We start from the raw sequence: 15,220 nt of genomic DNA on the forward strand, positions 1-15,220 counted from the left end.
GGGGCACAGATGTGTGAGGAGAGGAACAGGTCTGGGGCACAGATGTGTGAGGAGAGGAACAGGTCTGGGGCACAGGTGTATGAGGAGAGGAACAGGTGTGGGGGAAGAGCAGGTGTGTGAGGAGAGGAACAGGTCTGGGGCACAGGTGTGTGAGGAGAGGAACAGGTCTGGGGCACAGGTGTATGAGGAGAGGAACAGGTCTGGGGCACAGGTGTGTGAGGAGAGGAACAGGTCTGGGGCACAGGTGTGTGAGGAGAGGAACAGGTGTGGGGGAAGAGCAGGTGTGTGAGGAGAGGAGCAGGTCTGGGGCACAGGTGTGTGAGGAGAGGAACAGGTGTGGGGGAAGAGCAGGTGTGTGAGGAGAGGAACAGGTCTGGGGCACAGGTGTGTGAGGAGAGGAACAGGTGTGGGGGAAGAGCAGGTGTGTGAGGAGAGGAACAGGTCTGGGGCACAGGTGTGTGAGGAGAGGAACAGGTCTGGGGCACAGGTGTGTGAGGAGAGGAACAGGTCTGGGGCACAGGTGTGTGAGGAGAGGAACAGGTCTGGGGCACAGGTGTGTGAGGAGAGGAACAGGTCTGGGGCACAGGTGTGTGAGGAGAGGAACAGGTCTGGGGCACAGGTGTGTGAGGAGAGGAACAGGTCTGGGGCACAGGTGTGTGAGGAGAGGAACAGGTGTGGGGGAAGAGCAGGTGTGTGAGGAGAGGAGCAGGTCTGGGGCACAGGTGTGTGAGGAGAGGAACAGGTGTGGGGGAAGAGCAGGTGTGTGAGGAGAGGAACAGGTCTGGGGCACAGGTGTGTGAGGAGAGGAACAGGTGTGGGGGAAGAGCAGGTGTGTGAGGAGAGGAGCAGGTCTGGGGCACAGGTGTGTGAGGAGAGGAACAGGTGTGGGGGAAGAGCAGGTGTGTGAGGAGAGGAACAGGTCTGGGGCACAGGTGGCAGGAGGGCACAGGTGAGCAGGATGCCAGGTCCAGCAGAGGTAACAGGTATACAATAAACGCCCGTCCAGGTGGCAAGAGTGCTACTTTTCAGATCTATTCTTCCCTGTGGTGGGCCAGCTGCGGATGTGGGAAGAGGGCTGCCTCCAAGTGGACCTCTCCCAGGAAACCCTCTCAGGAGTCAAGGAAACACAGGGCAAAGTGGTCCCATCTAGCTCTGAGCCCCGGGACTGGACAGGGCAGCTGCTGCCAAGATAATCGACCCCCAAGGTAGGGACAGGAGTAAGGACGGAAGGAGAGGGCACACAGTGACAGAAGACAACATCCCAAAAGCACTGGAAGCCCAAAGGGACCAGCCAACACATGCCAGACAGCAAAGCCCCATACTGTCCAGCTCCCAGAGCGAACTCATTTCCTCTGCACACAAAGAGCTGGTGTCGAGTCACGTGGGATAGCTCCTTCCAGAAGATGAGCACCACTGAATCAAAGCTCCCTAAGATGGATGTGAGATCTTTGTAATAAAAAACAAACCTGTCAACCAATAGGTCAACCCTGGAGCTTCAGGTGCCCACTGCAGAGAATCCTAGTGGAGTTGATAAAACGTTTTGGGGAGGCACTTACGGAAAGAGAAAATGTGTCCCTAGGAGTCTGTGGACAGTAAGAAAGCAAATGGGGACACAAAAGGAGGGACCATGAGGCAGTAAGCAGCCTTCCTCAGTAAGAAAACACCCCATCACAGACATGCAGTATTTCAAACACTAATACTCAATGTAGGTTAAGCTTCATGGTGTGACACTACCCTGAAATCAGAGGGCACCTGATTAATCATTTAATGTGGACCTGTCATAGAACCATGGGACTCCTCTTCCTGCAGAAGTGGGCTCGAATGTCACACTCAGAGCTGAAAAACCTGCTAATAGCTGATGCATGTTTACAGGGTTATACGCTGGCACAATGCTGACTTACAAGCATCATCTCACAACTCCTGGCAGATAAGAAAAAAAAGATCCAGAGAGACTCTGATATTTAATGCGATCAGCAGCTGAGAAGTGGCCAAGACCAAATTCAAGCTCTGGACTCTGGCACCTTTGGGTGCCAGAACCCAGGCTCAGCTGCTTCTGTGGTCTGCTAGTCCAGCACTCCCCACCACACCACTGCCGTGTCATTTCTGTGATGGTTAATTATGTGGCCAACGTGGCTGGGCATTCTGTCCAGGTATTTGAACAAACATTATTCTGGATGTTGCTGAGGTGTTTTTCAGGTGAGATTAATATTTAAATCAGCAGACTTTGAGTAAAGCAGATTACCCCCCATAGTGTGGGTGGGCCTCACCCAATCAGGTAGAGCAAAGACTGACCTCCCTAGAAGAGGAGGGAATTCCGCCAGCAGACCACCTTTGAACTCAAACTGCAACTCCACCCTGAGTCTCCAGCCTGACAACCTCCGCCACTTCCCTGTGGAGGTGTGGGAAGTCCAAAATCACCTCCACAATCACCTGAGCCAATCCCTTAAAATGTTTGTGTGTGTGTGCACGCGCGCGTGCACACATATCTCCCTGACTGATGCAACTGACATAACTCCACAGGCCACACCTACATTTGCACTCGGACTGGAGGGCTCCTGCACCTCCTGTCCTCTGCAGGAACCAATGTGACATACAGGGAGCACAGCCAACCCCAGCCTGACCCCCGGTCTGGCCTCCTGGGAGAGCCCCACTCAGCGCTTTGCTTCCCATAATACACTTTGAAGGTAAGTGTGCACTGGGCCTGATGGGTTTTCCAAGATGGATCCAGATGTTTCTACATGTGGAATATCAACAATTTTCTCAGGAGGAGTGGAGCACAGGAGATGCCACGTAGCTGAGGTCTCATGTGTGCATTCCTGCGCTCTGAGAACATTATCACCAAAAAGGAGTTATTATTTCTAATTGTTTCAGTTTATCTTCTTGGGCTTTGCAGATAAAAAACTGAAGCTATTACAATACTGTCCTCATGGAGAGTTTACCGAACTATAGAATTCAGAATAGGAAAAGAAACTATGTAGGTGACTGTGGGCTTATATCCTTTCTAACTTGTTTTACGAAGGTCCCTCTGAACTTTCTTGGGCATCAGATTTGGTAGCAGTGGCTCTGTTTTAAAATGTGATTCCTGATGTCTAGCTTAAAGGCTTCCTTGTTTGACAGTTTAAACATTGTTAACTGTCTGCTACAAATGTAATATACACTCCTTAAAGAAAATCTGGAATCTAGAGAGAAATAGGGAAAATAAACATTTTAAGTTACCTCAGCCTGGGCTTGGAGGAGTGACCCTCTGCCAGGTGCTGTGTCTACCTGCCGGCCGTCCCCATTGCAGCAGTGACACCTACCTGGGTCCTCTGAACTGTGGCTGTGCCGCTCACTGTCCCTGTCCTCCTGGCCATCCGCATTCTGCTGCGTGTGCTGCAGGCTCAGCTTGTGGCACACCTCAAAGGCCTGACCCACAGTCCGGACAATCCGCATGGCTTGGCTCTGGGAGGAGAGGAGATGTTGATGAAGGACGTGGGTGAAGGACACAGGGATCCTTGGTGAGGACACAGAGGGTTGGGGGTAGGGGTAGGATGTGGGAGGGGCAGGCTGCCAGGAGCAGGAACCAGCCAAGAAGAGAGACAGGAACCTAAGATGTTCAGACACGCACACACTCACAGAGAAGCGTGCGAGCCTGTCCCCTTCCTGAGACACTACAGACAGCAGACACTGTCACCACAGTCCCGAAACAGTCAGTCAGTGGAAGGGACAGAGCAAATACCCCCATTCCGACCAGCCCAGACCCTCCTCCAAGTGTAGCAGAAGTGGCCAGTGCACAGGCTTTAGAACCTTTGCCGACCACCATCATGTGCTCAATGGGCACATTCTACCAAGTGCAACTCTGCCACCTCCACACTCTCTGCTAGAGACAGTGGGTTCCCTGGACCCCACACACCAAGGGCCGTGGTGACATGGGACTGAGACACTGTGGTCTAAACAGCAGAAGCAGCTGAAGCCTGGAACCCAAGACCCCAAGACCCCAAGACCCCAGGACCAGCACCAGGAGCGTCTTAGTCTACGGTGAGCCCTCACCTGGGCCACCCATGGTGCCTCCTCCCCTTTGCTTTGCTATTTAACCCTTCCCCGAACAGCCCAAGATGGAGCCTGACCCCCAGCACTGCGCTGCTCAGCCAGGGGAGGCGCAGGCCAGAGGAGCCTGTTAGGAGCCTGAGGGACCCCCGCCGGCTGTGAGGTGGAGCCGCTCATGCAGGGCTTGGGCTCCACAGTGGCTCACGGGCTATAATTGGACAGTCAGCCTGTCTGTCTCTCAAAGACTGAGATGAGTCTGGGTGAGCTCCACTGAGTCTGAGCTCAAGCCAGGAAGCTCAGCACTTGCTCCTTTGACCCCCCGTCTCCCAACATCCCACCACCAACTGCCATTTATTGATCTCAGTAGTGGCTGTCCCCCTACAACCGAATCTCCCACAAGCCACACTTGGGGTGATCTGCCTTCGGGTCAGCTGTAACCACCCGGTGACGCCACATTCAACCCCCACAGCAACACCAGCAGTTAGGGAGTGGTGCTCACAAGAGCTGGCATCCCATCATTAGCGGATAAGTGACATCACTAGCCGGTGAATGGCATCACCAGTGGATGAGTGACAGTCAAAGCGGCATCAGGCCGTGGTCAGCCCGTGAGGCCCCATGAAGGGCGACTACATGGTTATGCTCTCACAACCTGCATTCAGCTTGGATCTCCCCGGCGCTGACTTCACAGCCTTCTGGGCCCTTGGACACCACATGTGGAACGATGCTCCAGTCCATGCCCTGCTGGTGTGGCCCAAAGGCTCCCGTGCTGTTTTCCCGAGCCAGGCATCCCTATTGTGCCCTCTCTATCTCAGCCACAGCACGAGAGAGTCAGAGAGGCAGCACAGCCCTTGAGACTCAAAAATGGCTCTGTGAGCTCAGAAGCCTCTCATCCTTCACCAGTGAAAAGCCTACTTTTAGGAGATTCTACATAAGAACCTTCTTGAGGGAAAGGCTACTTGAAGGTGGCGAGGAGGGCCAACCTGCCTCGGGGGGGGGGGGTGCCCCTCCCGCTGTAGTGCCTTCGGCCGCCTGCACACCACCCTGGAAGGCAGGCACCTCATGTGCCGGCCTTGATAGTTAACAAGCCACATAGAAACCTGACAGAGAGAACTCCAATAAAGAGGTCCCCTGGTCACACAAAGCAGCTCTCAGGTCTCGGGACCACAAACAGGCCTCAGGAGCTCAAAGTGGAGTTTCACAGGCACGAAGCAGCCAGGTGCAATGCAGAGCAAACTGGGATGTTGGGAAGGTAGCCTGTCCAGCTCCAGGGTCTGGCCCATTTTCTGGAATTCACTGACATCTCTGTGAGCATCATTTCTGTACAAATTCAGGTTGGTTTTACATAAGCCCCTGAAAGCACTTGGCCTCATGGATCAAGTCCTCCATCCAAGGCCATTTTCTCTCAGCTACCCCAGAGCATCTGCAGCTTTCAGTTGTCAGGGTCAGGCCACCACAGTCGCATGGACATCTTCAGAGCTGGGAGGTGTTCGCTGACCGCAGAGCAGCTCCCTGCTGCACATGGTGATGCCAGAGCTCAAGGGGCATAAGGACAGGTACCTCTGTGAAAACAGAGCTTTGTACCACTTCCTCTCACAACACACAGTGTGTTTCTTTAAACCACCTACTTACTCATGTTGACAATGCCCCAGGCCACCCCTCTATCCCACCCAGACAGCAAGACACAGCGTCAGCTCTCCCCCAGTGCCCGCATGTGGGCACCACCAGGACCTGGCAGGTGCCATTGCCAGTCAACCACAGCCGCCGACTTGGGGATGGCGCTATTCTTGGAGCGAGAGGCACCCACTCAGAGGCAGACACGCAACCCAAAAGGCTGACTCCTGCATTTCCTGGCCCCAGGACAGTTACAGTTGATGGTAAATTTGTTTTCTGTTCTCAAGTGACCATGTTGTCTGTTGGTCCTGCAAACTCTGGACTCTGGGTGCTGTGTACATATAAAGGCAGGTGACTATCAGTCTCATTCTGCAGCTGACTCCACACACAACCTGGTGCCTTCCAAATGCCACTGTCCCTGGAGAGCTCTCTGCAGCCACGTGCAGAACTCCTGGGGGGCAGGAGATGAGAGGAGTCAGCAGGTAGGTCAGGAAGGGAGAGTGAGCTGGGAATGCAGGTGTCTGTGAAGATGAAGATGATGACAGTGATGACAGTGAGGAGAGAGTGGAGACAGACGGAGGGAGCACCCATCTCACCATGAGTATTTCATTCGCCCACCAGCTTTCAGCTCCACGGGGTTTACCATCCCTGCGCTCTGTCCTGAGCACGTGAGATCTGTCTGTTGCATGCTCCTGAGCTCCAGGCACCGGAGTCTAGTGAGCCAGCTGTGGGACCACTCCCCTATCACAGAGACGGTCAACGGGACAGGACAAGTGGTCACGCTTCTTTCAGGCACTTCTTTAAAACTTGAGTAAAAGGCGGAAGCTTGTGTCTAACACAACTGCAAACACAGACCTCACAAGCCCGAAGCAATAAAAGGTGTGTGGGCTTCGACACAAAGGAGGAGCCAGGGTCCTGAGTTCTGGAATGGGAGAGATCTGGTCTGCCAGCAGGTGATTTAATGACCTGATCATGTGACCTGATGAGGCAAAGCCAGAATGTTGCTCACTACGGGGGAGTTTAGTTTTAAAGTGGCTGTGACCTCCAGGTACAGGGCAGCCCTCTGCCAGGAAGGCTGACACCTGGCCCATTCTCAGCCAGCCAGAGACCCAATTCTGTCCCGATGGTGAGCCAAGAGGTGAGGGCAGCACCCACATGAGGAGTGGCCCTGGGAGACACACCACAGGTGCCTGCATGGGAAGCATGTTGTGATGGGGACAGCAAAGCCCAGGCAGCGAGGAGCTCACGCAAGGAGCTCACGTGAGGACCTTCCACGCTATGATTGACATGAGGGCTCCAGCTGAGAGATCTCCCTGCCGACCTCCCACAACCCAGAGACATGTCTGCAACATACTCCTCAGGGGATGCGGCCCTCCCCCACCTTTTATGTACTCCTGTGACTTGCTGACTACAATTCCTTCCCAACCTGTTATCTCCCCGACCAGAAGGGTGTCTGTGGGCAAACCAGGATAAGCACACAAGCCCTGCAGATGCCCACCCCTCCCCATCTGCTTCCTTTGCTGAACAATTCACTTCTGTTTCCTGGCATGGCACCAGCCCTTCCAGCTACAGTTCAGCCAAGGGGCTCCCAGCCCAGGATGTCTGCAAACGACGGCCAGCCAAGGGCCTGGAACCCGCTCCCAGAACGTCACAGCCTCAGCAGGTGAGGGCAAAGGGACAGGAAACAGAGCCAGAGGTGAGATTTAGCTGAGAGCTGGGAGACCCAGGAAAGTGATGACAGGGAACCAATGACCACCTTTTTGTCAGTGGTGGCAGGAACTTCATCCTGTGTGTCCCTGCAAGGTGAAAGTCGCAGGGAGCGTAGTTCTTACGTCAGTCTTGGCAAAACTGAGCGAACCCACTGTCCGCATCACTACACTAAAACCCAGAAAAACCAAATATCTTGGTCCCTTTACCAGTTTCCTGCTCAGTCCCCATTTCTGAGCATCTCCCTGACTCTAACCTGGCCTATTCACGTGACCCTGGACAGGCCATTTAATCTCTCGGAGCCTCAATTTACTCACCTGCAAACTGGGGGTGAAAATTACCATCTTAACTTCTTCAATAGGTGTTATAAGGATCAAGTACAATTAAATATTAAAGCACTTCATAAATTATAACCTGCCATTTGTCACTCTGATAAATTCCAAGGTCACATGGCCCAGTCTCTGGACAAAACTCGAGTCAGACGTGGGGTAAGCACTGGGAACGAATTGAAAGGAGCTCTGAATTTGCACCTGTCGGGAGATACCACGAGCGATGCCACATTGGCATTGCCCTCCCGACCACATACCATGGCCTGTACCCTGAACCCTGTGCTCGCCCAGTCCCTCCGGCTCCACCCCATCAGTTCTTCAGCGCACAGATGACTCAGCCCCTCTCTCTCAATGGCACTGCAACCTGACACTGACGCCACACTGCCCCCTTCCTCCTTCTGTCCAGGCCCATGACTGATTACAAGGCCTGGGACAGGAGCTCAGCCTTCGCCAGCAAACTGTACTTCTCTCTGTGGTGCCAGCTGGGACACACACAGATTCTAGATCCTGACCCTGCTGCCTGTGATTCTTACTGTCCCCACATAACCAGGTACCTACAACCTATTCAGATGCCTGACGCACTAGATGTCACAGCATCAAGGACACACAGAGGGCCTGGGTGGTCCTCACATGGCCAGGCCTGGTGGACGGGCTAGAGTGGCAGACCTACAGACCTTCATGGCTAGTGTCTCCAGCATCCCTTCTGCAGAAAAATAGTTCCCAGGACATTAACACGCATCATGTGGGAAAAACATGGTTCCCCGGGACATCAGTTTGAGAAACACTGGGCTAAACGAAATCACAGGGTTTTCCCCAACTCCAGGGTTGCCTGAAAGTTTAGACAGCGCCACACCAACATGAGCATTTGGGTGCCAATGCCTTACAGGGCACGTTTTGGGAAACGCTGACTCTGACTCCTCCTGGCTTAGAAAGCTGAGGTGTGGGGACAGTGACCCACAGGACACTGCTCAGGGCTGCCGAGGAGGGCTCAGCGAGACAGAGTGCCACACCCAGTTTGTGTTGGGCTCCTGGACAGGGAGAGAGGAAGCAGGCCCCATAGCTACCCAAGTTCATTTCTCGAGATCAAGGTTACGGTACAAAAGCAGTCACCAGGACCACCAATGTCACACACACCTCCTAAGCCACACACCACGTGTCACGCCTCTCGGTGGTAAGGAAGGGCCCCTGGTGAGTAGGTCACGACTGCTCAGCCTACCTGTGCTCTCCAGAGCACAGACCCAGTGGGAACCTGTCTAGCCGTCTGTACATCACTAGGTATAAAATGCAGATGAAACTAAAGAGCAGTCATCACAAGGGGGCAACAGCACACAATCCTGAGATGGTCCCGTGTCTCCCGAGAGGAGCCACCTCCAGGTCCTGCCTGTCATGAGGGAGATGGGTCAATGTGGGGGCACAGGGAAATCACAGGAGGCGGGTAACAGTCCCTTTACCTTCTTCTTGGACTTAAAGACATTGCACCTGAAGACATTGCTGGCACCATCTCTTGCGATGTAGCTGAAGATCTTTAGGTCCTGGGAGTCGTGAGAGACGTAGAAGATCCTGCAAGAAAAGCAACCGAAAAACTCACTGAGAATGGCAGTCGGTGCCAACGTCAACAAGGAAAGCTCTGCACCAGGTGTCCAAGTACGGAGCTCACTGACTCCCTTCCTAGAGGACACTGATGCCAGGCAGTGACCTCAGCCTCGGGGGCAGGGGACAGGGACCCCACGCTGTCACCAGGCAGCGCCCCGTCCTGCTGACTGGTGTGCTCGAGGAGAATCACTGTATCCCAACAGAGCCATAAGCCTACCTGGAGCCACCGGCCACCTCTCCATTAAGGGGCTGGAACCAGCACTCTCCTTTCAGGACACTAGCCCTTTCCACTGAAGCATCAGTTTCTCCTTTCCGGAGCCCGTGGTCTCTGGTGACAACTATCCCCGTTAGGGATGGCTAGGGCTTCAGGCACTGCCCATTCTCCCCATGTGCCCTCTGACCACCTCTAGAGCTCCCCAAATTCATCAAGCGCCAGACAAATGTCTCCTCCTGCTCCTGACTATGTTCTGATGGAGCCAGGTCCTGGCAACATCCCGGCCCTTCCTCCCTGTCCTGCAGTGCCTGGCGCCCATGGCCGAGCTCCTCTGAGTGCATCCCTTCCTTCACTCCATGCTGCCGCCTGGGTTCCCAGCTCAATTTTCACCTGGACTTTTGCAGCTGAATGGTGTCTGCCTCCCAGCTCACCCACTGCCAAGCCACTTTCTATGCTGCCAGGGCAGGGGTGCTTTAAAACACAAACTACATTATTTTCCTCTAAAAGCTATCAAAGCTGCCTACTGCCCTCAGGATCAAGTCCTTTCTGGTTTCATCTCCCCGAGTCCTGACCTGCACAACCCTTCAGAACTGGTCACATTCGTCCTCCTGCCTCTGCGACAGCTGCGACACTTCAGCAGCCTTCACTCAGAGATGCCTCCTGCCCACCCCAAGCCTGAGCTGCTGACCCAGGCCCCTGGTACCTAGGCTCACCGCCCCCACTGTGATCCTTATACGCAGGCCCTGGAAGGGACAAGGACTGCTCACCTCAGCGTCCCCAGCACCACAGCTCCACAGGCCTGTGCCTGCCGTCACTCCTTCCCAGGCCCCACCATGTCCTTGGTCTCAACCACTTCTGTCTCTCATCGCTTCTTCGGTCTGATTGTCTGTCTGCTCTGCTCTTACCCCCTGGCTGGTTTCCTTCAGGAGAAGTTACTGCAGCTTCTGCTGCCTCCTCCCACCCTAAACCCCCGACTTCACCTTCTCAGGCGGCTATGTGGCATGAAGAAATGGTGACAAACCCGTGACACAGGCCCCATCCTCACTCGGCAGTGCCTGAGTGTGGAACAGTGTTGGGGTCTCTGGTCACTGCAACGGGGCCGCATTCTGCAGGACTGCCCCCCCCCAATGTGATCTGGGAAGAAGCCTGGGCCCTGAGACCGAGAGACCCCAAGAGCAGGCTGCCGGCAGAGAAGTGCAGACATTGGAGCTGGTCACTAGGCCTCCTCATGGAAGAGGTCACCCAGATATCTAATTTATTATTACACAGACTCTCTGCAAACCATCAGCTGACTTTCAGAGTCAAGCAAGAGCCAGAGAAATCCTCATTCATCCTTGGAAGCCTGGTCACAGCCCTGCCGGCCGGTCTCAGTGGTTAATGCGTTTTAATTTCTCAGCTGTAACAAGTTCTTTATCACGTCCCAGTAACATCTCCCACTGTCTCCTGCCTTCCATGACCCTACTGCAAACCAGCCCATGATGCTCCCAGGTGCCGAGCGCCAGGAGACATTCATTTCTTCTTGTCCAGTGGACAGGCAAGCAGACAGCCAGCATCCCTCACAAACCGCGACAAAACCCTGTCACACAGGTTGAGGCTTTAGCTTCCCTCCAACACAGATGATTTCTGCAGCGCAACTGTCACCTGCTGCTGGCTTTCAAACCCAAGGTTTGCAAGGCTGCCAGCTCCTTGTCCTGGCTTCCACTACCTGGTTTCCACCTCCTGTGTTTGTGTTCTCTGGGGTCAGCCCACCATCCCCCTGTGAGGACTCAGGCTTCCTCCTACAGGGAGGCCTCGCCTGGAAGCGGCCCTGCTCCCCCCTCACCCCTGTCCACCGGGGACAAGTTATCCCTTTGCTCTCAAAGCAGTGGACACCTCCCTTCTTGAAGTGGAGGAGAGGGCTGGCATAGATCCTTTCAGTGCAAAATCACCATGAAAGCTCACAGCTGTGCTCACCCATGCCCCCAACCCCTGGGGCCCCGTGGTCTGTGCTCACAGAGCTCATAGGACGAGCAGTAGCCTCTGAGGCTGCAGCCCTGTACTCTCTCAAAGCCACAACCCTCAGAGACAGTTTCTTAACTGCAAAGTGTACGAGAAGAGGCTCGCAGCCTGATGGGGGGGGCCACATCTAGGCAGGAGGAGCTGAGGTCCCGCTGGGCAGCAGCAATGGTCACAGGAGAGCAGACAGCCCGGCAGGGACAAGAAGGGCTCTCAGGGACCTGGCGCAGGAGCCCATGGCTCCTCTTCAGTCAGCCAGTTGGCTCCTCCTCACCCCTCCTCGCCAGCTCAGGCCTCTGACAGCTCACTGGTCCTAAGGGCCTTGTCCTTCCCAGCAGGGGACAAAGGCGATGGGAGGGGTTGGTCCTATTACACAAAGACAGGTGTGCATGTATGTGGACACGCACAAATTTTTGTTTAAACGAGTCTGGTTGGGAGGACAGGCACATCAGGCCACCGGCCATGTCCTGCACAGCAGCCCCACCTCAGGGAGGAAACAGCAGCAGCACCCACCCCTCACAGCAGGGACCACCATCCACAATAGTTAGTTCGGTGCCAAAGGGAGACAGTGAGCTACGTGAGTTCACATGCAGACCACCAGGGGTCCCCATCTGCAGCTCTTCTTGTTCTTACCTCGGAAAAGGCTTTTACTGGGGCCACAACTAAAAACAAGATGAGGACAGGGCTGCAGCCTCAGCCAGCAGGGGGCCAGGTGCTTCTTTAAGGCAGCCTGCTCCCGGTAGCCCCACGGGAGATGCCAGGCTCCCTCCAAGCAGAGTGGAACAAGGTCACCTTACTTCTCACTCCAAGTGTCCCCAGCTGCCATGTTGCCTTTGTAACAGTCCCCCGTGTGCTGTCTGCGATCTTCTGTGATCACACATGCTACTGATGTTCCTCACTCAACACTGTGTGTCGCCTTCCCTAACTAACTTCACATCCAGGTCGCATTCAGTACTTAACTCATGCTTGTGTGTAGGACAGTCGTCAGTTGAATCATCCATCGTTCGATTCTAGATAAAACTCTACAGAATAAATGTACCACCTCCTGGGAATTTTGCCAAGAACTAAGAAATGAATTCAATTTACCATGTATTGAGCACAATTATGTACACGACAGTGGTCAATGAGACAGAGAGAGGAGCAAGATAGCTCTCACTAAAAAAAATAAGACAGATGCACAAATAACTGCAAGGATGAACTCACAGCCTTGGGCTCCAAAGGAGAAGCAGAAATTAGATCCCAGTGTGGGGGGGTGGAAACAAAGAAGCATTGCTGGTGGACGTGGTGTTTAAAATAAACCTTGAAAGACAAACGAGAATCTGATGGGCAGAAATGTGAAGCCTAACATGTTACACTCAATTCATCACAGTTTGATCACGAGTCCACCAGGTGCTGGGAAAGGCCACAAGTTCGCCACAGCCGCTTCTCGGGGCCTTCTGGTCAAGGGTGTGGGGACCTTCAGACAATTTGGCTTGCTTCCCCCTGCCCCTTTTCCTGAATTCTACAAGTGACTCTCAGGCCTCCCCACCACCCTCGTCTCCACAGCTGAGGTCCATCTGACCAGAAAGGAAGCCCAGGCCCCACTGGGCTGCACTCTCTGAGCTGGGATGCCACCACTCTTGCCTGTGACACAGCACCTGCACTGGGGCGGGGTCCCAGATGCTCAAGCTGCCACACAGGACACTCTGGGACACGGTCCCACCACAATCCTACGAACACTAAGGGCTGCAGCTCCAGACCCAGAGCAATCTTTGTACCTGCCTTTGGGGTCACGTTGGTCACATATCACGTGGTCCTTACACACCAGTGTGAGACCAGACTATGCCGACATCCCACATCCATGTGATTCCAGGGGCACCCCAGGGACCATAAAGGCTCCTCCTGCACATAGGTTCTCTCCCCTCTGTGATCTGAAACCCACCAATACAAGAGGGCTTTGTCTTGAATAAGAACCTCCTCTAACAAATGCCAGCATAAACCATTATTCATGCCAATGTTAAATTATTAAGAGAGGCAGATTGGTTTCCCTCCTGTAGTAGTACAGCCAGTGACAAACCTTCCCAGCTGGAGATGCAAAACCCTCAGATGGCCCCAGGGGTCTTACCTTGGACTTGATGAGCCTCTATGGGCCCATGAATTGTCTTAACATCCAAAATCTTGGAAGTACAACAATGAATTGTGCTAGGGAGAGAATGCAGTTCCTCCAGAGCCTCAAAGGCAGGTCAGGACCACCGGCTGGACATCCAGGCCAGTGCCCTCTGGTGGAAGGGAGAGGGATCAGGGAAGGGCAAGGGTTCGATTCTGCAACGTTCCTGTCTGAGACTCTCTAGGGCTCTGCCCAGATTCTACATCGGCCCCCTTTGTTCAGTCAAGGAGAGGAAGCACAGAGCAAGGCATCGGAAAGCACTGCCACAGTGGAGGGCGCAGGCCTGGTTTCCCATCCCCCGGTCCCCTCCACGGGGTGGACCCTCCCCAGTAGACAGTGTTAATTATGTGAGGTTTTCTAAAGTTGGCCTAATTGAGTTTCCCACCACTATTAGTGCAATGATGTCCTCTGAGGCTACAGAGCGACTGAGTGGAGGTTTAACTCTGACTGTTCCACTGTCTCCACTTTGCTGCCAAGTTCATCCATTCACTGCCCAGCGGCTCGTGCCTCCTGGGGCTGTGCTTTTGGCCCCCGAGAGGATGGACAGGCTCAGTGGCCTTTCTGCAATGAGCACATCACTGCAGCAAACAAGAGGCTAACACCCACCCGAGCATGTCATGCAGTTTATGAAGCACCTACTATGTGCTAAGGGTCCCCTCTCCCTTTAAAACAGTATCATTGTCTCTTTTTAAAAATGCTATTTTTTGGACCCACTGCTAACTTCCAATTCACTACATGTCTCTCCTTTGACTGCCTGCCTGGCAAGATTCAGTTTCATGGTCAGCATCCACAAAGAGTTCACTTTTTTATGTATATGGCGCCACCATAAAAACAAAAAACAAAACAAACAACACACCAAGAAACCCTTTCTTGTACAAAATGCAGAGGACAGGTTTGCCCACTCACATCCCTGAAGCCCAGTTCAAATGCCTTTCCTCACCCCTCCTGTGAGTCTCCACAACACTTATGCTAATTTTCAGATATTAATTTGATCTGTTTACCCATCTGCCAGCACACACTTATAAAATGTGTCATATGGCCAGACATGGGCTGGGAGCTAGAAATACAAAAGAACTGGGCATAGTTCTTCCCCTGAAGAGGTAAAAGTAACAGTAACGTCTTAACAATGATTTCAGCAACACGGCAAGTCCCACAGGACACAGGAAGTTCACTGTTAGTGGCCCATGTAGCGCGGGCCAGGCCCCATCTCCCCACTGCACTAGCGCTCTCTGAGCCCAAGGACCGCGACTCACTCCTTTTGGTAGCTGTAGAGATCACCTGACACAGTACCCAGTGGGTATTTCACATCTGCATTTCACTGGAATGAATGGAGTACCGTTTCACAGGCATCTCCTCTCTGACCAAAGGCTGGGCCACCCTGCTGCCAGCATCTCAGTCAAGTTCCAGCCCTAACCCACTTGGTCAACCACGGCAAGTGATGTGAGAGGAAACAAAATCACAACTTAAATCGAGGTCCTGAAAATCCTGCAGGAATAGCTAATGTCCAGTCTCCCCAGGAAGAAAACAAGATGGGGTAGGTGGGGCTTGGTCAGCAAATATCCAGGACTGATGAGGGGAGGCACTGCCCTGGGTCCTGAA

General features: G+C 53.7%; 1 protein-coding gene across 3 annotated transcripts in view; it reads right to left on the reverse strand.

Annotated features, from left to right (window-relative positions):
• LOC107535103 (carboxyl-terminal PDZ ligand of neuronal nitric oxide synthase protein-like) overlaps positions 1 to 15,220 on the reverse strand; it is a 122,721-nt gene that overhangs the window by 24,218 nt on the left and 83,283 nt on the right. For all 3 annotated transcript variants that reach the window (XM_087828321.1, XM_087828319.1, XM_016210435.2), the window contains 2 exons: positions 9,125 to 9,233; positions 3,300 to 3,441 (listed from right to left, as the gene is read on the reverse strand). In XM_087828321.1, the coding sequence (XP_087684447.1) occupies positions 3,300 to 3,441; positions 9,125 to 9,233 (251 nt within the window). The remainder of the gene's footprint in view (positions 1 to 3,299; positions 3,442 to 9,124; positions 9,234 to 15,220) is intronic.

The sequence above is a fragment of the Miniopterus natalensis genome, chromosome 19, assembly GCF_054644295.1.
Source record: "Miniopterus natalensis isolate mMinNat1 chromosome 19, mMinNat1.hap1, whole genome shotgun sequence".
NCBI lineage: Eukaryota > Metazoa > Chordata > Mammalia > Chiroptera > Miniopteridae > Miniopterus > Miniopterus natalensis.